The following is a 22882-nucleotide window of genomic DNA, read 5'->3' as shown; positions in this document are numbered from 1 at the left end:
TAGATACTCAAATGAATCTAATAAATAGATCAAGGAATAGATAAATACTCAAGTGTATGCAAGGTGACTGTATATGGGAAAAATACCTTACAAGAGGGTCTATTGTGTAGATCTCTATGGAAATGCCCATTACTGTGTGGGTAAAAAAGTGTTGAAAGAATGCAGAAAAAAAGTGCCAGTGCTTCAAAACACAAGAACGTGCTGTGATGGGTTAATCTCTTAAAGTGACAAGTGCATATATTCCTGAAATATTATCTACATTTAAACACTGAGTGAAATTGGAAGGGGAGACACTATGCTAATTTAAGGGTAGCAATATGGTGTGTACTAACTACAAAATTATTTATATTTAACTTGATAAATTAAAAAATACGAAATAGTAATCTGCTGCATATCAACAGAGAGACCTAATATGGGACAATGTCAACTTAGAAATGACTCATGGGTTAATTAATCTCCATAAATCATGAAGTTTACTCACACACTCACTGATCTATATATGTACAATGAAAAAATAGCAATTATAGTAGTGATCCTACTCATAGGTCTATATGGTCACAATGTATATGCCTATATTCAAATTAATATGGTTTCCATTAAGGAAATATATGTTGATATGCATGCAGAAACTAACTTAAAAAATATACTTGCTTATCTAAAAATTCAGATAAAAGAAATGAATGTCAGTTTTTCATTGAGGCCCATGGGAGCCATAGTATTAAGTTCTCAAATCCAAAATGCTTCTCTTCGCAACAATGCACTGGATCGATCTCCTCCTCGTCTAGATAATGGGACATGGTCAATAGCGATGCATTTCAATGCCGTCAAGGGATGTTTTTGTTCAAGAAAGTGGCGGGCGACTGGTTTATCCGTAGTGCCATCTCTGCTCGCCATCCAAATACTCGAGTGGTGTCCTCTTATTCTCTCGCATAATTGTGTGTCCGTTTTGCCAACCTAGTTTAGTCCACACGGACATGATAATTTGTAAATGACATGATCTGTTTTACAAGAGATGCGGTGCCTAATTGTATATTTCTTCTGAGTGTGAGGGTGAAGGAAAGATTTAGTGGGGATGAGATGCCCACATGTCACACACCCTAAGCAGCGACAACAGCCCTGGGGCTTTTAGAGCCATCTAAATAAGGACAACATAGAATGCCCTGAAGGCTTAAAGGGTTAAAACAATAGGGTTCATGTCCTTCTTTGACCTTTGACTATTGATCTATCTGCTATCACTCCTTTTCTTACAATACTTTTTGCATAAGCAGAATATTCAAAGATATAATCGGTATGTAAACAGGTTGTTGATCCAAAGAGAAATCGGATTTTCATTATGAAATCAAGAAATATGTTTTTTTTTTTTTTTGTGTGGCATAACTGGAAATGACTACAATATTTTTTTTTTTGGTTTTTTTTGGGGGGTAGGTTCAACAGCATAAAATAATGGGCTTCAGAGTTGAACTTGATGGTCTTTAATAATTTTTCAACTTAGACAACTATGTAACTATGTAACACGTGGTACTCCAATCTAAATATCCTTACAATCAAGTACATTTCATTAATTCCATTCTAACCTGACCAATTCTCTGGAGCTGGATAGTTCTTAATAAATATATATATATATATATATAAGTTCTGCAAATCCAGCTCACCTTGAGTATATATCTTTTGATTAATCAAAGTATCTATTTTTATTGCTGGCATTATATGGAGTTGTATTTTATTGTTCTTGTGGAGAGAACATTTTATGTATGTGCTGATTTTATTGTAAGTTGTGAGTAATGTTGTGATTTTATTATAGGGGCCTGTTTCTTAAACTGCACTTTCATTATTTTAGAAAGTTTAATCCATTATGTAATCCTCCTAATTAAGGTCTTTACTCAAGTAGATAAGTCCTAATTCCTCAGGACACAAGTCTACTCCCAAAAATACCCATCAGCACACTCAGTGGCAATTTAGTTGGTTTTATTAAACTATTTACCCCCAAAGTGTTGCAAGGTTTGATACCAACTGGTGCCTTCCTCTAGCCATTTTGACTTTTGATATGCATATAGAATATAATGTTATGTCTTATTTTAAAATATTAGTAAATTATGCCAAATTTAAATGTACTCCTCTATAACTTCACCTCCACAATTACTTGAATACCTATTTCCCTCATTATAAAGCAACATGGACTAACTTTAAATGTTTAATGATTATTATAGTAAAAATCAATTCATATTATTAAACTACAAATCTCGTGATTATTGAAGAGACACTATAAACTGAATAACCAATACATAAATATTAGTATTTGGTGCTTATGCTGCCTTGCATCTCTGGTTTTAATGTGCCAGGGAGTTCCTTGGTTTTTGACAAAGTTATGCTAAACCATCAAATGAGCTAATAGACTATTGATGATAGCTAAAACCAGCTTGAGATCGGAGCGAGGACCCACCGAAGGGCAGGCTATTTCAGATGCTGCCTGTTCTCAGTATACTCTTGCGACCCATTTTTTGCTCTCCATAAGTTTAAAGGGTAATCCAGACGTGGACCCCTTGCTCACGGTGCCTAGAGAGATATCAGCTATGCCTCACTGATGATGCCTAACAAGGCTTAATAAAATGTCTGGGGTTGCTGTGTCTCTCGTGCAGAGGGAACTTGCTAGCATTTCGGATCTCAACTGCCCGTATGAGTGGGGCCAGTCTGATATGTTTCAGAGATGTTCTCTCTGTAATGGCACAAGATGAGCAAAAACCAGCTTAAGATCAGAGCGGGGACCCACTGAAGGGCAGGCTATTTCAGCTGCTGCCTGTTCTCAGTATACTCTTGCGACCCATTTTTTTGCTCTCCATAAGTTTAAAGGGTAATCCAGACGTGGACCCCTTGCTCACGGTGCCTAGAGAGATATCAGCTATGCCTCACTGATGATGCCTAACAAGGCTGAAACGATCGTCTGGGGTTGCTGTGTCTCTCATGAAGAGGGAACTTGCTGACATTTCGGATCTCGACTGCCCGTATGGGTGGGACCAGTCTGATATGTTTCCGAGATGTTCTCTCTGTAATGGCACAAGATGAGCAAAAAACAACTTGAGATCTGAGCGGGGACGAACCGAAGGGCAGGCTATTTCAGCTGCTGTCCGTTCTCAGTATACTCTTATGCCACGTTTTTATGCTGAACATTAATTGTTAGCAGGTTTTTATCCGCCACCCCCCATGACTCCTCTCCTGCAACTGTCAAAAATGTACCTACTAAGCCCTCAGTGAATACTTTTCTAACAACCTACTTCATACCCCTACTTTTACCCTTTGTGTCACTATACTCCACTCCCACTAGAATGTAAGCACATTGAACAGGACCCTCCACCTCTCTATTCCTGTACTTCCAGTTGTCTGGTTACAATTATATGTCTGTTAGTCCACCCATTGTACAGCACTACAGAATATGATGGTGCTATATAAATAATAAAATAATAATAATTTTAGTGGGTACATAAAAAAATCAAACACAGCCAAGTTTACAGTACATTGCATTTTCATTTTCAGACGTTATTTTTTTTTTTTTTTTTTTTTTAAGATTCAAAGAAATTCTCTTACTTTTCTATTACAAGACGGGTTACACATGTAAGTCTTAAACTTTGCAGTGCTTCATTACAGCCTGTTTGATGTCCTTGTTTCTTAGCGTGTATATAATCGGGTTAAGGATTGGTGTCACAACAGTATAGAACAGACACAGGATTTTGCTCAAAGAAGCAGATTTTCCTTTAAATGGAACAGCATATGTACAGATCAGAGTGCCATAGTATATAGATACTACAGTAATATGGGAACTGCAGGTGGAGAAGGCTTTCTGCCTCCCCGTAATAGAAGGAATTCTTATAATGGTAAGGGCAATATAAATATAGGATACCATGACAATTATAAATGGTATTATTAGAACAGGTCCACAAAGTAAGAGAGTTTCTATTTGTACTATTACGGTATCAGAACACGAAAGCTCCAGCAAGGGAGCAACATCACAGAAGAAATGGTCAATGTAGTCTGGCCCACAAAATAGAAAATTGCCTATTGTTATTGGAGTAATTAGCATTAGTGATAAGCCTAATATCCAACACAGGACAATCAATTTGAGGCATAAGGTTGAGTCCATTATTGAGTCATAGAGTAGAGGAACACAGATAGCTAGATATCTGTCATAAGACATGACTGTCAGAAGGAAGCACTCAGAAGCTGCAGAGACACCAAATAAATAAAGCTGAAAAATGCAGCATTTCAAAGACATGAAATTTCCTTCATTATATATTATAGAAAGCATTTCAGGGACAATATTTGTGGTCATAAGCATGTCAGAAATGGAAATTTGTGTGAGAAAGAAGTACATGGGTGAATGGAGTTTTTTGGTGAATATCACCAATACAATAATAAGGATATTTGCAAATATCGTCAGAAAGTAGATACCAAGGATTTGACTGAAGATTAAAATCCTGAATCTGCCGAGATTTGGAAATCCCAAGAGAAAGACCTCTGTGATCATTGTTTGGTTCTTCATGTTCAAGGACTGTTGGTGAAGAGATATAGAACAAAGTAAATTACAAGTCAGTTGAGCCATACAGTCCTGGCACATTATATTCTGTTTAAATACAGCAAGTTCATGAGAGATATAGTGTAATGAGTTTCAGAGAGTTTACACTTAAGCTTTATAGGCAAATGGAGAATCTTAGTTTCACATTCAACACTAAACTCACCTAAAAGATACTTGTAACGGATCACCTGGCACCCCAACTGGGTACCTCCGTTAAAGCATGCTCCTAGCACTTCCTGAGGGCTCCAAGCACTCCAGCCAACACCATAACCACCGTAGACTCCTTCCAAGAGCATGACAGGAACAAGCTCATAAAAAAGCTTAGTAGTGATTAGCTAAGGGAGTATGCAGAGCATAGCAATCCCTTGTAGTGATATAGATATCCCCCCCAATAAGAGATAGGACTCTAGATTGAGGATGAAGAAGAACTGTCTAAAACTTTATTTTCCTTGGGACTAGACCATATGGTCAATACATTAACATTGCTGTGAAAACTCAATAACATTTACAAACAGTCAAATCATAGCAGGCAACATACAGTGACTTATTATAACACAATTTTATATTTTTAAAGAGGTGGGGGAGACAATAATTAACAGAAAATATCTCACATGCCTGCAGAATTAGCAATATGCAAATCTACCCGAATATGCAAATGAACAAGTCTTGCTATTCAGGTAGTGCATATTGCTGTTGCTACCAACAGAGGGCACTAGACAAGCTCCATAGCCAAATCCACCCAGTTGGTAGCAAACCTCAGCAGTACAGGAGAGCAGGCAATACATCCCAGGGGCCATAGTCATATGGCAGGAGGTTGGCAATTAGTCTTCTCCAATGCCCAGTGGCAAGGCTGGTTCCGCCACAGTACTCAACTAGATGGAATGTGTGTACAGAGCGATGATGCATAGGAAATTCCATATCTTTGACTCAAATTCTCCTTTTTGCAACTCTATTGAGATATCAATGTAGGCAGTTTGGTTTTAGCATTTTGAAAAAAATGTTTTTCTTTTAAAACACAGTCTGCTCTATATTTTAACGAGAGAGAGAGAGAGAGAGAGAGAGAGAGAGAGAGAGAGAGGTATTCAGATTATCTGCAATTCTAGTGTTCACTAGTATTTTACATAGTAGTTTACATTTCCTACATTCCTAGATTCCAGGCAACCTTTTTATGCAAGCAGAACATCTATTAAGAACAAGGGGCACAATCTCAGAAAAAAAAGTGGTAACCATCTACACTGCCTTTAACACGCTATCATTTTTTGAAATATTCTTCTACTGTTACCTTTGCTATAAACAAATTCTAAAAGTTTGTCTCTTTTCTCTGCTAAAGAAAACTATTTCAATTCGCTCTGAGAACCCAAATGTTTGTTATATATTTTAAACATTCATATTCACACTGTTGCCACTCCCCTTACTAAACTGTCCAATCCAGACTTTGCAACTTACTTTACTGAGATGATTGCTACAATCAAAGAGATCTTAAATCTCTTTCCTACCCCGACCAACAATTCCCCCACACGACTCACTTTTCTATCTGATACTCATCCACATCTGCTACAGAATAAGTATTTTCTGCTCAGATTTGCTCCTGTGTACCCATCACCAGTTTACTCGATATTATTCCCTCACATTCAGTTCAGATTCTGTCTCCTTCTCTTGCACTGCTTCTCACAAAAATATTTAATCTTTCATTTACCGGTAGTGTATTTCGTGTTCCTTTGAAGCATGCAACCATAAACTAACTCTAAAAAAGCCCAAACTCTTACCCAAACTCTCCATCCAACTACCACCCTATCACACAACTTCTATTTCCTTTCAAGATACTTAAGAGAGTTGTGTGTAAAAGACTGACCAATTTCCTTGAATCTAACTTACTGCTTGGCCCACTTCAGTCTTGATTTTGCACTTATCACACTGTTGAAATATCCCTGCTCGAAAATCCAGTGGCCATTACTCTCTTCTAATTCTCATTGGCCACTTCCTGCTTTTGACACTGTTTATCATCAAACCTTTCTTCCCATTCTTCCCATTCTCAGTATATGATACTCTGCTCTTTATTTGTCCTTTTCGTACCTCTACCAGTGCTCTTTCAGTTTCTCCTTTTCTGGTTCTTCTTCTCCTCCCAACCACATTCTATTAGGGGTTTCTCAAGGTTCTGCCTTTGGTGCCCTACTTTTCTCAATCTGTTGGCAAATTAATTAGTTCCTTTAGTTTGTGATTTTGCTTCCAATCTCATTTCTATGACGATGACACACACATCTTTGTGTCTTCTCCTGATCTTAGTCTTCCACTTTTGAATTATGTCCTTGACTGTCTCTCTGCAATTTTTAACTTAATGGAAGCTTACTTACTTAATCTCAGTTTTTTCAAAATATAATTTCTTGTCTTTCCTCTTTCAAATGCTGCTATCCCCATGTCTATCACCATCCACTTTATTGGCACTATCATCAGCTCTACTGTCCATACTCATTGCCTTGGCATTCTCATTGATTTCAATCTTTCCTTCACAACCAGTCAATCAACAAATCCCATTGTTTAAATCACAAAAGTATAGTTCACATCTGCCCCTACCTAATGCTGGATGTGATTATCTGTATGATGAACTCATCCATGCCAATTTCATCTCCAGCCTTGGCTACTGCAATGAGATTTTCACTGCTCTTATGCACTCCCATCTTAACCTGATACAGTTTATGACGAATGCTGTGGCAGTGCTCAGCAGTGCCATGTCCATCAGCTCTTGCATTGGTTTCTCATATGTTATATGGTTTAGGTAACCGTACCTCTGCTTCTCGCCTTCAAATCTACTCTAGTTCCTTTGAAATTGCCTTCTTTGCTCCATTAGACTTTAACCCAGTCTTCATTCCAAATCTATAAAAACTCACTGATTTTCACTGCACATCAAATAAACTGTTAACAGCTTTCCCTCTTCACACCTCGCTATCCTAGCTTAATAATCATATCTCCACACAGCCTTTTACAGAACATTAAAAAAATCTATTTATTTTCAATATTTTCAATAAATGATTTTTATCAAAAATGATTTCCAGGTGACAGTTGTTCCTATAGTGACAGGTATTTTTCACACTAATCAGAATGTGAGACAAACTGACCTTTTTGTTTTGTTGGCATATTTATCTCTGTCAGTGGATTCTCACCTCAATGTTTGGATTAATTGATTCTGGGTCTTCCAGAACAGTTAGAAGTAGAGAAGACAGTTTGGTAAGATTGTTAGTGATAATTGATATCAGGTTGGAGGCTGTTTATTTAATTCAGATGCTTCAATAGGATTGAATGTGGCAACACAATAATTCAAAAGGTACAGAAAAAAATATTGTAAGGACCTGGTTATTTAGAACTTGGATTTAAGACTTAAACCTTGACTGGTTAGCCTCCAATAATACTTTGAACATGGACTTTTGGATGTTGCTGTGGCCAGTTCTTTTATCAAATTGCCATTATCATACGGACAGCATGATCTCTCTAACATCTTTCTGGGAAACAGTTAAAGACTTGATTCAATGGAGGCTAACGCGCTAATAGAGAATGCCTCTAAAACTTCTCCTGATCTGCACTTAAGCAATACTCATGAAAACTTAAAAAAGTAGATCTATAGTTACTACTGTTGTATTTAAGCAATAATTAAAAAGGTTACTTAGATCATATAGGACAACTATAGAGACAGCTACATTCATAAGGGCTTACAATCTACATTGAGATCACTGGACAAATCACAAAGTCATTAACTGCATCTTATCTCGTCTCTCACATAAATTCCTTCTAACAATTTACAATAAAACATTGCAATACCAATAACAATAACAAACGTCCTATGAATCTAGCTCACAAATAACCATATATGCTTAGCATGTGCCACAATGGGCATCCTTGAGGATCTTGTTGTGCGTGTGATATTCAGAAATCCATTTCAAACAAATCCTTAATATACCATTTTAAATCCACAGACACCTCATTGTGACTCCCTAATGTGACTGATAAAGAACTAGAGTGTAAATAACACTTTGCAAAATCCCCAATTGCAAATAGACATTGTATTACTTGCAAATATCATTAAAACCATCCAATGCATGACTATGAATTATTAAAAGATTCACAAGATCTCCACAGCAGTAAATTGTAGATATGCTTCCCTATTTTCCATTGATTATTTTCTAGATTGTCTAGATATATATCTATCTATATATACAATACAAATAACTGCAAATATATATATATATATATATATATATATAGATATATATATATATATATATATATATATATATATATATATATAGATAAATAGATATAATTACATAAATTATTACATAAGTTTACACATAGAGTTTAAATACATGTATATGTATATATATTACAATTCTACGTGTTTAGTAATGTTGCCTTTGAGACCGTATGGAAGCACAGGAATGAAAATTACCCCCATGATGGCATACCATTTGCAAAGGTAGGAAACCCAAGGTATTATAAGCGGGGTATATCCAGTCTTTTTTTAGTAGCCACTTAGTCACAAAGGTAACATTACTACCACACGGTCTGAAAGGTAACATTACTAATCTGTCTAATTTCAATGTAAAAAAACAGAAAAATGGAAGGTGCTATATTTGACCCTGTAACTTTCCAAAACACCGAAAAACCTGTTGATGGGGGGTACTCGTCAGACTTTGCTGAATACAAAAAGATCTGAGTAATTTTGACCAGGGTCAAATAGTAATGATAAGACGACTAGGTCAGAGCATCTCCAAAACAGCAAGTCTTGTGAGGTGATCCTGGAATGCAGTAGTTAGTACCTTCCTAAAGTAGTGCAAGGCTCATTAATACACCCAGAGAGTAAAGGCAAGCCCATCTCGTCCAATCACACAGGAAAGCTACTGTTTAAATTACTAAAAAGCTTAATGCTGGGCATGATGTGTCAGAACTCACAGTGCATTTCATTTTGTGTGTGGGGATGTGTAGCTGCAGACTGGTTATATACTTTCTTCCAATCTATATGAAAAAAAGGTAATGCTAACTTTTTTTTTAAACATTCAAGTTAGAGAAACATTGGTAATTAGCAGCCATAACATGGTATCATTTGAGATTAACTAAAATAATCTAGTTGATATGGGCTGAGAAAAAATGCCTTATTTTAAAAAGGATACATTTAATAGACAAATGCATCTTTACAACTAATTGACTGGCAGGAATTTTTACCTGGCAAACACACAGAGGATAAATACAAGGTCATTAAACACATTTTACAATAGTACACTTCTCAATACATATCTGTGGAAACAAATATAAAAGCTCATTAAGACCAATGTTGCTTAGTACAAGGGTCAGTCAAATGATAAGAGATTAACCCCTTAAGGACAGAGCTTCGGAAGCTTGTCTTTCACTTTATGACAACAGCATTTTTTGCATTTTTTGCTGTTTGCGTTCAACTGCAATTTGCATTTGACTAATTTATTGCACCGACGCATATTATATACCGTTTTTTAAAGGACAGAAAGGGCTTTCATTTGATGTAACATATATATATATATATATATATATATATATATATATATATATATACATGCTTATTTATTATAAAAAAAATACAGAAAAATGCAAAAAAAATGAAAAATTTAGATTTTTTTTACAGTTTTTGCAATAATAATGTGTGCCTAATTAGTGCAGGTTAAGGGAAGTAATTAAAAATAAATTCATTTAGTTGTTCTGATTTACAGAATATATAATGTGTCTGGGATTTTCAGGTTTTTTTGGTAGTTACAGGTCACAAAGCACAAGGAGTAAAATGAACATTTAATATGGAGCGATTTTAGAATTTGGTATGTTTGTCTTGTAAGCTTTATAGCCATAAAAGAAAACAAAATTGCCACACAAAAGTATATATTTATATAAAGTAGACACCACAGGCTATTTACCTAAGGTTGTTTTGACACTTTCTACGTAGCCATTTTACCGCCAACCTCTGCTAAATATTGGAGTAAAATTGTGTTTTTTGGGGGTTTTCGCACACAAACTTATAACAAAGAACTTCTCATGTGTATTTTGTAAAGTTGGTGTGTGCTATTCCTGTACAAAGTTTTATTATGTGTTCAGTTACTTCTGCTGAGTACAACGGTACCCCCATTGTATGTCTTTGGCACTATTTCGTGAAGCTACAGTGCCATATAGGAGACCTGTCCTTTTCAGTATTCACAGTAGAATTTTGAGAGACAGATTTAATGAGCCTATGCTTCCATTTGGGGTATTATAACAGTTTGACTTAAAAAAAACCCACAAAGGCCTACCATTTGTAAAAGTAGACACTCCAGGGTATCTCATAAGGTGCATATTGTGCCTTAACATGCCCCCATTTTTTTACCATTACATGCCAAAGTATGTGGTAAAAAATAATTTTGTGCATTTTTTACATACGGATTGCATTTTTGCTGGGCATTTTGTATATTTCATATGTGCCACTAAGTTCAAACCCCCCAAATTATGCTCAGCTAAGTCTTCTGAGTAAAAGGACACCCCCATTGTATGTCTATGGCACTATTTCGTGAAGCTACAGTGCCATACAGGAGACCTGTCCTTTTCAGTATTCACAGTAGAATTTTGAGAGACGGATTTAATGAGCCTATGCTTCCATTTGGGGTATTATAACAGTTTGACTGTTCAAAAAAACCCCACAAAGGCCTACCATTTGTAAAAGTAGACACCCCAGGGTATCTCATAAGGTGCATATTGTGCCTTAACATGCCCCCATTTTTTTACCATTACATGCCAAAGTATGTGGTAAAAAAAAATTTTGTGCATTTTTTACATACGGATTGCATTTTTGCTGGGCATTTTGTATATTTCATATGTGCCACTAAGTTCAAATCCCCCAAATTATGCTCCGCTAAGTCTTCTGAGTAAAAGGACACCCCCATTGTATGTCTATGGCACTATTTTGTGAAGCTACAGTGCCATATAGGAGACCAAGCCATATCAGTTTTTACCGAACTTTGAATTTTGACGCTGGGCCTAAGTGCAATTTCCAAGCATCTTCGCAGGTTTTAAATTCAAACTACCCCACAAAGGCCTACCATTTCTTAAAGTAGACACCCCAGGGTATTTCAAAAGGCATATTTTGAACCTTAGCTTGGGATCATTTTTCCGCTAGCGTGTACCAGGTGTAGTGGTAATAAGCGTTTTTTTTCTGCCTTTTTGACACACAAAGTGAGTTTGCACAGTATATTTTGCAAACCATATGTGTACTACCACTGTATAATACTTCATATGTTGCTCAGCTATGTCTGCTGAGTACAAAAATACCCCCGTATGTACCTTTGCCAGGTATATGTGGACATCGGAGGGGCACATTTGGGACACAGCCATTCCATTTTTTTTTCCAACTTTCAATTTTTACGCCGTGCCCATGTCCCATTTTAGAGTATTTTACCAGGCTATATAATCCAAATACCCCATAAAGCCATACCATTTCTTAAAGAAGACATCCCAGGGTATTTCAAAAGGCATATTTTTAACCTTAGCGTGGGATCCTTTTTCCGCTAGCTTGTACCAGGTGTAGTGGTAATAAGCGTTTTTTTTGCCTTTTTGACACACAAAGTGAGTTTGCACAGTATATTTTGCAAACCTTATGTGTACTATCACTGTATAATACTTCATATGTTGCTCAGCTATGTCTGCTGAGTACAAAAATACCCCCGTATGTACCTTTGCCAGGTATATGTGGACATCGGAGGGGCACATTTGGGACACAGCCATTCCATTTTTTTTCAAACTTTAAATTTTTACGTTGTGCCCATGTCCCATTTTAGAGTATTTTACCAGGCTATATAAACCAAATACCCCATAAAGCCATACCATTTCTTAAAGAAGACATCCCAGGGTATTTCCAAAGGCCTATTTTGAACCTTAGCGTGGGCTCATTTTTCCGCTAGCTTGTACCAGGTGTAGTGGTAATGAGCGTTATTAAATGTATTTTTTTACTTTTTAAAACTTTTTTTTACTTTTTAAAACTATTTTTTAAACTTTTGTTTTGCTTATTAATTTTTTTAAAGTTTCCTAAACTTTCGTAAAACTTTTTTTTACAGATTTAACATTTTTCAAAGCTTTTTTTTACGTTAACCCCTAACTAGCAGTAAGCAGCACTAACAGTAAATTCTCAATTTTCCCATAACTCCCACCCACCCCAGCTAGCAAAATATTTAATTATACAATATTTAAATTAGTTAATTAAATAAATGTAACCCCTGAGGGTTAAAAAATAAATAAAAGTTCATCGTCAGGGGTTAAAAAAAATGAGATCATTTTTTAACTTAATTTTTTAACTTTTTAAAGCTTATTCTTAAACTTTTTTTAACGTTAACCCCTAGTTAGCCTAATACTAAATCCCCCAATTCCCCACTAACTTCCACCCTCCCCAGCTAGCTAAATTTATAATTTTAAAATATTTAAATTAATTAATAAAATAAATTTAACCCCTGAGGGTTAAAAAAAATAATAATTAACCCTCAGGGGGTTAAAAAAAGCAGATCATAGTAAAATGCAATCCCTGCCAATTGATCACTGTAGTCAGTGATCAATTGGCAGGGAAGGGGTTAATTTTTTATTAAAATGGGTAAAGGGGGGTAGGATTTTAAAGAAACTTTATTTTTTTAACACCAAGGGGCAGGATCAACACTGATCCGTCTCCCTGCACTTCACACTGAACCCGGAAGTGCAGGGAGGCGGAGGTGAGTATACAGAGCACATGTGCCCGCTCAGACATGCTGTCAGAGCGGGCACATGTACTGGGGCAGCCCGATCCGGTGCTCCTGGTCTGCCTCTAATACAGAGGCAGACCGGAGCACCATTAACCCCACGATCGCCGCGATTGCGGCGATCTGGGGTTAATTTTAACGGGTGACGGACGAGGTCCATCACTCGTCATTATGGCAATCCCCTGAGTGACGGACCTCGTCCGTCACTCGTTGTTAAGGGGTTAAAGAAAGTGGCATTCAAAACATTTTAATTAGAGGGGTTGATTGCATCATATTACAAATATAAGTATGATTGCATCCTAGAACAAATATAAGCATGCAAATAGGGTATGCTAAAGTGCAAGCACATAGGGGAGACAAATATATTGCTGTAGATTTGCAAATCCCTGAATGTAAAAACGCCAGAGGGCCATATTGTATTCACCCATGTGTGCTTGGGGAGCTTTATGTAGAAATATCCATACAATTGTATATAATCTTTCAGGATTCTTTTCTTTCAGGAATTGTACCAGAGTATTGGAGTAAAGCAGACATGGTGCCTATGTTTAAAACATGTTCAAAATTTAACTGGAAACTACACCAATAAATGTGACAGCTGTGGTTGGGAAATTATTTAAAGGGTTGTGAAGGGATAATATTCAAGAATTAATTTTGAACAAAGAAAATAATTAGCACAAGCTCATACATTCTATGAAGAAGTTAGTAGAAATATATACCAGAGCGATCCTGTAGATGTGATCTACTTTGATGTTGCAAAGGTATTTGATACAGTTCCAATGAAATCAGTTGGTTTAGAGAAAATATTGTGTTCTTGGACAGAACACTGGCTTAAAAAGAAAGTGCAGAGAGTGAATGTTAATGGAAAATTCAAAATTGGACAAAACATGGTCCTGTCCTAAGTCCACTTCTCTTTAAAGGGACACTCCAGGCACCCAAACCACTTCTGCCATATGGAGTGGTTTTGGTGCCAAATCCCACCACCCTTAACCCTGCAAGTGTAATTATTGCAGTTTTTATAAACTGCAATTATTGCCTTGCAGGGTTAAGTCCCCCTATTAGACAGGCACCAGAGGGACTTCTGTGTTCTTAGAACACAAAGAGTGTTTTAAATGATGCTGGACGTCCTATGCAAGATGATGCTGGACGCTATGCAAGAGGACCTCCAGCGTCGCCGAAATCCCCATAGGAATGCATTGAATAATGCACAGGTCTAATGTGCGTGTACGGTCATTGCCACGCATGCGCATTAGGTCTCCCCTGCCGGCTGATATTGGAGGGAGAGGAGCATGGGTGGAGCCTGACCCAGCATCAATGGACATCGGCACTGGATTCAGGTAAGTCACTGAAGGGGTTTTAAACCCTTCAGCAACATGGGATGGGGGGTGGGAATGAGAGGGGCACAGGACAGGGGGTTACCGTCCTATAATTATTTGCCATAACATTATGTGTATTTTATTCCACACACTGACTACAAACCATGGATTATATTCTGGTTGTGTTTTGACAAAAAAAAAAACTATGTAGTTGTGATTTTTGGAATCTCTGAGTCATAATACATTTTTGTGTAGACATTTAATCCCCAGTCCTTGGTCCCCTACTGTTCTCCATCTATACTGCCTCCCTTGGTAAACTCATTAGCTCCTTTGGCTTCCAATATCATTTCTATGCAGATGACACGCAAATCTACCTGTCCTCTCCTGATCACTCCCCGTTCCTCTTGACTAGTGTCTCTGAGTGCCTCTCTGCTATTTCTAACTGGATGGCTGCCCACTTCCTTAAACTAAATTTGACCAAAACTGAAATTCTGGTCTTTCCTCCCTCAAGTGTTGTTACTCTTGTGCCTGTCTCCCTCCAAGTCAACGGTGCTACCATCAGCTCCACCAGGCAGGCTCACTGCCTAGGTGTTCTCTTTCACTCTGACCTCTCCTTCAAGCCTCATGTCCAGTCTATCGCCAAATCCTGTAATTTCCATCTCAAACACATTGCGCGCATACGCCCCTACTTAACGTCAGATGCGACTAAGGTGTTGGTCCATTCCACTGTCCTTTGTCGCCTTGACTACTGTGATCCGCTTCTCAGTGGTCTTACTTCTTGCTTTCAAATCTCTACATAATGCTGCTCCCACCTATCTATCCTCCCTTATACACAAGTATGTCCAGTCTAGGCCCTTACGATCTGCTTGCATCTTTTTTTCTGTCCGTACTTCCACCTCTGATGTTCGCCTTCAAGATTTCTCGAGGACTGCACCGTTCCTGTGGAACTCACTTCCCTCCTCATCCAATCTCACCCAATCTCACTCCTTCAAAAAATCATTAAAAACCCACTTCTTCATAAAAGCGTATCAATTAAACTGTTAATAGCTCCTGACTGATTCCTCTTCTGCAACGGTCACTAGTCTAATACTATCCTTACCTTTTTGTGTCATTTTACCCCACTCCCTCTAGCATGTACGCTCATCGAGCAGGGCCCTCAACCCCTCAACCCCTTGTCCTTGTTCTCCCTAAAACAATGCATAATACAACTTTTGATGTGTCATACTCCTCCCTTCCTGGGGCAGATACCTGTTGAAACAGGGCATACAACATAGTAAAAATAAAGAAATAAATAAACAAATACAACTTTTTTTTTTAACTTAAGAACATCAATTACGAAATGGTACAATACTAACTCCCCGTTTCACTTCTGGTGACTATGTGCAGCAAATGCCATATATATTAGTATAACATGAGGTGGTCCTTATGGCCCACAACTTTCTCAGCAGTTTCATCTTTAAAGAAAAACACCAAAAAAATAATTACCACTAATATGTCTCTGATTAACTGCGTTCTTTTAAATGGTGAAAGTGGACACAATTTGTTGAAGGGGATGCTGAGATTTTTATTCTTTGTGACCACAAACACAAGGCCTCTTGGGAAATTGTCTCAGCGTTGCCTCTGAATCTTGCATTTTGCCATCTTTACTGGCCTTCAAGGTTGGCTAGTTTTTGGGAGAATGTCTACAACATTTTGTGCCGTGCACAGTTCCTCTGTGCGTCTCTCTATACTGTAGGTCTGGTCACCCAATTCAGGGAGATCTATACAGATACCAGCCATTTTGTTCCTGAAGTCTGCTTGTAAGGTAGTAAAGATGACCTTAAACATTTTGTGCAGACATTTTTCAGTAAAAGGGGCTTCAGTGGAGGTAGGGATAGAGAATTTTTTGTCTGATAGGCCTTCAGAAGCTGGAGATGGCGCCACCTGATAATTGCCATCTTGAGACAATTTTAGTCAGTCTTTTTTTTCAGATTGTCGCACAGAGTTTGATAGTTTGAAATGCGTAGATTGTGCCATCATCTTCAGTAACTGGAATCCTATTTCAAGGAGTCTTTTGGGATCAATTTTGGAAACATTTAGGGTTACATCAGTTGAGAGCTCTCACACCATGCATCTACTCACTCAAGAAGTTGGCCTCGCCCTTCCCTCAAACATTTTTTACTATTTTTTGTTAACCAGTAATTTTATATATTTCTGTTTTTTAATTTTTTTTGCATTTTACTTATTAATGCCTGGTCTGTTAATCAGTTTGTATCTGATTATTTTTTTACTTTTTTATGTTTGCTAAAGTTTTGTATGGTTATCTTAGATCCAGTTGTTAGAGCAATATTTAGCTCGTCCACCCCTTATATATCTCTCTTGGTAGTACGAGGGTGTAGCGGACCACGGGTAACCCGACCAGTTACCTCTGCTAATTCTTTCACTCAGCCACTCTAGATCCATTAAAACCTACAGACATCCATTCCCCCAGTCATTCCCCCTATCTTTGTCATATATATGGTATATTAATCTCATAAGGACCTAACTTTTCCTGTGTTGTTTATGCAAGCAGTACAAAGGTTTTTTTTATGATACAATAAGAGACTCATAACACTGTTGGGACTGCTGATATATATTCAATTGACAATTTCGTTTAGACTACCTTTGGATTTCTATGTTTTAGGGGTTTTAAGTATTTTATTAAGAAGTTATCTGTTCTCTGTTTTTATATATATTCTATTTGCAATATATGATATAGGATATATACATTCTTATTCAATCATTTACCGTGAGTTAACCATTAAGCTCCTGGATACCTATATTTTATTGTGGATTGCCTGTATGTTTTATAGGATTCCTATTTTTCCATTTTCAGAGCTTAAGTATTGTATTTTTGTCTTATTCCCTCTTCTTTTCTTTCTGTTATATTCACTTTGTGAATACCAGGATTTTACATTATCCATTCCCCCCAGTAACCAGACGAAACATAGTCCTGGGAGTCAACTGATTTTATTCAGGCCACACATGGCTTTTATGACCAGACCCCTACATGGGGTGTCCAACACACAAATACAGGGTTTTCAATCCCAGGATATTCTGTGCCTGAGAGATAATTGCGTGAGAAAAATCTGTAATCCACTTTCGCTCAGGTACAGAAAATCCATACAAAATATACAGTACCCCAAAAGTGCCCCCACCATACTCAGGATCCCCACAAAAAGTACAGCCCGGATAGCCCCGATCTGAGTATATAACATATCCAAATATAACTCAGATTGGTTTGGTGAAACGGGAATGCCATTAAGGTAAAGTTTTGACTGGCTGGACACGAGACAGTAGCCCAAAACCGTTCTAGGGAAATAGGTGTCCTGGCTGGTTCCTATGTGAACACCATGCAAGGTAAACTCTTAGTTTCAGAATACGAATGCTTCCCCTGTTCCGTAGTTCATATCTCCCGAACATCGTTCATATAGGTGGTCGGGTAATAGAACTGTCAGCGGTCTAATCTATAATGGGGTCGTGCAAGTGTCTAGCCAAAAAGAGTCCCAGGCACTCGACGACCAAGTACCACTGCCCATGTCCGGGAGACAAGATGGCTGCCAATCTTTTGTCGTCCATGTGCGCTTGGTTATACGAAATGGTGACTTCCAAGGGGCAGCATTCATTAATTACTACCCTTGCAGTTTCGCACTGAAATTGCTGATGTGTACATTCTAATGGGGTACAGGGGTGGTCCTCGTTCGGGAGATTAATAGATATTGCTCGTATGCAGTACTCCCAAATGAAAAAAGGGTAAAACAGGTGAAATGATGGAACATAAATGAAATTGGAGGTAAGTTCCGCCAGTTTTGACTGGCTGGACACGAGACAGTAGCCCAAAACCGTTCTAGGGAAATAGGTGTCCTGGCTGGTTTTTTTCGTTTTTGTTTTTTGCTTTTTACTAATTTTTATATTCTAATTATGAAATATATGGAACTCCAATCTAAATATCCTCATCAACTAGCAAGTACATATCATCACTTCCATTCTAAACAGGCCATTTCACTGGAGCTGGATTGTTCTTAAAGAATTAGAAGTTATGAAAATCTAGCACATCACAGGAATATATATTTTGATTGATCTATGTATCTACATTTAGTGCTGGTATTATATGATGTTTGTATTTTATAGTTTTTGTGGAGAGAGCATTTTATGCTAGCTATGTATCTATGTATCTATTTGTTGATTTTATTGTAAGCTGTGAGTAATGTTGTGGTTTTATTTTTGGGCCCTTTTTTGAAACTGTACTTTCATTATTTTAGAAAGTTTAATACATTATTTGATCCTCCTAATTAAGGTCTACACTCAGGTTGATAAGTACTTATTCCTCTAGACACAAGTCAACTCCAATAAATATTCATTAGCACACTTCTAGGTAAATTAGGTGGTTTATTGAACTACTCGTCCAAACAAATGTTGGAATGTTTGATACCATCAGGTGTCTTGCTCAAGCCATTTTTTGCTTACAGACTATCATTTTTTTTTATTTTTTTTATTAATTCTTTATTTTTGAAAGTGCATAGATGATTACAAGTTTCAATACTGACAGAGAATGTTGTAGTAGTCGACAATTGGTGAAATTTTGGTGTCAGATTCAAGATACATTGCACTTTTTTTTTATAAGAAATTCAAGAGTAAACATAGACAGGCATAACAGAATACCAGTAACAATCAGGTTATACATGCTTTCTAAAACAATTTTGCTTGAAATCACAGTGCTATATTTAGTCATATATTGCAAGCTATCTGCACAGTTTCAAATGCTTAGTTAATCATGGGTTAACTTTTTTTTTTTTGACATTCTGTGTTTATCGGTTTGGTATTTTTGACATAGCGTTAATCGTTACAAAAAGGGATCATTGCATAGGTTAGTACACCTACATTTGCATTATGAGTCAACAGGTATGCAACTTCTGATTGCATTAGACTTGTCCTTGGTTAATATATATGTTTATAAAGATCTTTCCTTTCCTCTTTTTTTTTCTTCTTTTCCTTTTCCCTTTCCCCCTTTCTCTTTTTTCCTTGATTTAAGCAAGGTACAAGTACCTAATGTAACCAGCAGGCAGGGGATCAGAGCTGTAACTTGCGCAGCATTTTGAAATATACATTCAGATTTAACCCGAGCTTATGTGTGTACGGATAAAAATACTGGCATACCAAAAAAAACAAAAACAAAAAACAAAAAAAAAACAAACCCAGAAATGGTACCTCGTACAGGAGTGAAAATGGCCTTTATGTATTCCCCAAGGTGCTACAGATTTGAGGTATCTCATCCTCTCACGGCCCACCACAGGAATCGATCAGGGCAGAGCTTTGGTGTTGGGTGTGGGGGTTGGGAGGGTTGGGAACAGGCAGCCACATTCCTCCCTCTGTCTAATATTACTATTAAGTGAAACCAAGGTGAGAATTTGCAATACATCCTAGTAAGCCAATACAGAGCCATCCCTGCCTATCCATACACTGAGCCCAGGCAGGCCAACAGAGTAGGGGGGCTATTCCGTCATTTGTTACTGGCATTCCTGTGCTGAGACAAACCCCCTCCGTGGACTATTACTAGCCGTGAGTCTGAGGGGGGCTTGTTTCCGACCTGTTGGTTGCTCATTGGCAGGTGAAGGATCGTGGAGGGTGGGTCAGGGGTATCGGGTTTGTGTTATGGGGGTCCTTTGCCACTGTGTGGTTGTTTGGCCTAGGCCGTCTATGTGTGTGGAATGTTCCTCTAGAGTGGAGGGGACTTGCATCCAGCAGCCCGGAGTGACGGAAGAGCCCAAGGGCAAGGGGCGGGGGGGGGTCCGGTCCGGAGGTAGAGGATGGGGTCTAGGGGTGTCAGCGGGTCGGCTCCGGGTCTCCCCTCCCCCCCCGCCCCGGGAGGCATCCGGAGGCGGCTCCACCACTCCAGGTGTCCTCGTGCACTGTGGGGGCTGTTCCGTCGCCGTGGAAAGTTGTGTGTTTCCGTTCCGGGTTGGGTAGATTGTTGTTAGCCAATGTGTCCAGTGGTACCAGATTTTCTGGTAGGTTTGGCTTTCCCCCTTTGCCATCAGGATGGTTTCCTCTATGTTCCTGATGTCTTCCACTCTCGCGATCCAGTCTTTGGTGGAGGGGGCTGAGCTCTGCCTCCAGAAGGTCGGGACGAGGCTGCGTGCCTCGTTTATCAAATATGGAATGACGGTTTTCTTGTAGGTCTTCAGCGGTATGGGGGTCATGTGGAGCAGGTAGGTTTCTGGGGTGTATTCTACGGAGTCGTCTGTGAGCGCCGATACGATCCGGTGTATCTCTTGCCAATATGGCTGGATCTTGGTGCACGTCCACCATATGTGGAATAGCGTGCCCAGCTCCTTGCCACATCTCCAGCATTCCAGTGCGCATGTGTTGCTAATAGAAGCGAGTTTCTCTGGGGTTTTGTACCAGTGAGAGATTAGTTTGTACCCGGATTCCTGGTATTTCGTGCTGATTGACGACTTATGCAGAAGCGACGGCTCCATGGTCTTTCTGGCTGCGTGTATCAGGTTGATCACTTTGGTAGTGTTGTTTTGTGCTTCCCTGTTTCTGATAAACCCCACCTGGTCTGGATTGATCAGTTGTGGTAGGGTTGGTTGAATACGTAGCGCTATGATCTTTGCAAGCAATTTTAAGTCCGCATTCAACAGGGAGATTGGCCTGTAACTGGGACATGCGGTCGGGTCCTTCCCTTCCTTTGGTAATACGACAATATGCGCTAGTAGCATGTTCCGGTCTAGTGTGCCACCGTCTTTCAGGTTGTTTAGCATATTAAGGAGGGGTGTGGCCAAGGTCTTAAAGAATGTCTTGTAGTATTTGGTGGTAAAGCCGTCCGGTCCTGGGCTCTTCCCATTTTTGGCCAGTTTCAGGGCTAAGGACAGTTCCTCTGCCGTAATTGGCTCTTCCATAGAGTGTGCTGTGTCATCATCTAATTTTGGGTGGATATGGGTGTCTAGATAAGCCTGTCGTTTTAAGGCGTGGTTGTGGAGTTCTCTTTCCTCTGAGTGTGTGCCCCGCGGAGAGATGTTGTACAGTGTTTCGTAATAAGTCCGGAAGCCTTTGGCTATGGCGTGGCATGAGTCGTGCCGTCGTGGACTATTTTGTTTATGAAGCTTTTTTGTCTGCTATTCCTGAGGGCTCTAGCTAGCATTTTGCTGCTTTTGTTGCCATATTCGTAATAATTAGTTTGTGCCTTGCGTAGTTAGAATGCTATCTTGTGGGATAGGTGCGAGTTTAAGGCGGCCCGGGCCACGACCAGTTCTGTATATACCTGCTCGTCCAGTGTGGTTTTGTGTCTTTTTTCCAGTTCGGCGACCGTCTGGGTGAGGTCCATGATAGTTTCGGAGCGTAGTTTCTTGCGCTGCGCTCCCTGGCGAATTAAGGTGCCTCGTATTGCGCATTTATGCGCTTCCCAGATGGTCTCCGGTGTGGAGTCTCTTGGCGTGTTTGTGAGGAAGAAATGTTCTAGTTGATCTTCTATTTCTGCTTTGAGCAGCGGGTCCTCCAATAGCGATTCATTGATTCTCCAAACCCATTGTTTGTGGAAGGGCGTGGGTGACGTGAGCGTGATAATGTTCGGAGCATGGTCCGACCAAGTCATTGGCGCGATCATGGCCGAGTGCAAGTCATCGAGGTGGCGGTGGGTAAGGAAAAAGTAATCTATTCGGGAGTAGGATTTGTGGGCCGGGGAGTAGTATGAGTAGTCTTTGTCATCGTGGTGTAGAACCCGCCAGCAGTCTGATAGTTGAAATTCGTGCAAAGTCTCCCTCATGCCTCGGAGCACGTGGTCCGGGAGGTTTGAGGTGCCCATAGGTTGAGGTCTCCCCCAAGTGTCAGGGTGCCTTCACTGAAGGGTTCTAGGGCTGCTAGGATTTTGTTGAGGAAGGGTTTCTGGCCCTTGTTGGGTAGGTACATGTTCGCCAGTGTTAAGCGGGTATGGTGTATGGTGCCCTTCAGGAAGAGGTACCTTACCTCTGGGTCTGCTATCTCTGCCTCCCTCCTGAAAGGGGTGTCGGAGGAAAAGAGGATTGATGTTCCTTTGGTTTTTGACTCCAGGTTCGTGGCATGAAAGCCCAGTGGGTAGTATTTAGAGGAGAATTGTGGATGGTTGCGCGTCTTGAAGTGCGTTTCCTGGAAAAAGGCGATAGAGATACGTAGTGCTCTCAGCTCCCGTAGGGCTCTCGCCCGTTTCTGTGGGGAATTGAGTCCTTTCGCATTGATCGAATAGAGCGAGA

The 22882-nt window shown here is 39.1% G+C and overlaps 1 protein-coding gene across 1 annotated transcript; it reads right to left on the bottom strand.

The window, feature by feature from the left end:
• Positions 1–3613: 3613 nt before the first annotated feature.
• LOC134601998 (olfactory receptor 5P52-like) lies at positions 3614–21556 on the bottom strand. Its single transcript, XM_063446500.1, has 2 exons — positions 20687–21556; positions 3614–4540 (listed from the first exon to the last, which is right to left on the bottom strand). The coding sequence occupies exons 1-2, from the start codon at positions 21554–21556 to the stop codon at positions 3614–3616; spliced, it is 1797 nt and encodes a 598-aa protein (XP_063302570.1).
• Between the last annotated feature and the right edge of the window lie 1326 nt (positions 21557–22882).

This window comes from Pelobates fuscus, chromosome 3 (genome assembly GCF_036172605.1).
Source record: "Pelobates fuscus isolate aPelFus1 chromosome 3, aPelFus1.pri, whole genome shotgun sequence".
Taxonomy (NCBI): Eukaryota; Metazoa; Chordata; class Amphibia; order Anura; family Pelobatidae; genus Pelobates; species Pelobates fuscus.
This window is presented reverse-complemented; position numbering and strand designations above follow the sequence as displayed.

Bases quoted from the DNA above. Each gene is read 5' to 3' on its own strand.
- LOC134601998 (XM_063446500.1), bottom strand. From the start codon at position 21,556: ATGGAAGAGCCAATTACGGCAGAGGAACTGTCCTTAGCCCTGAAACTG. The intron at 4,541-20,686 runs GCAAAGGGGGAA...CTTCACCAACAG, and splicing joins TAGAGGAAACCATCCTGATG to TCCTTGAACATGAAGAACCA.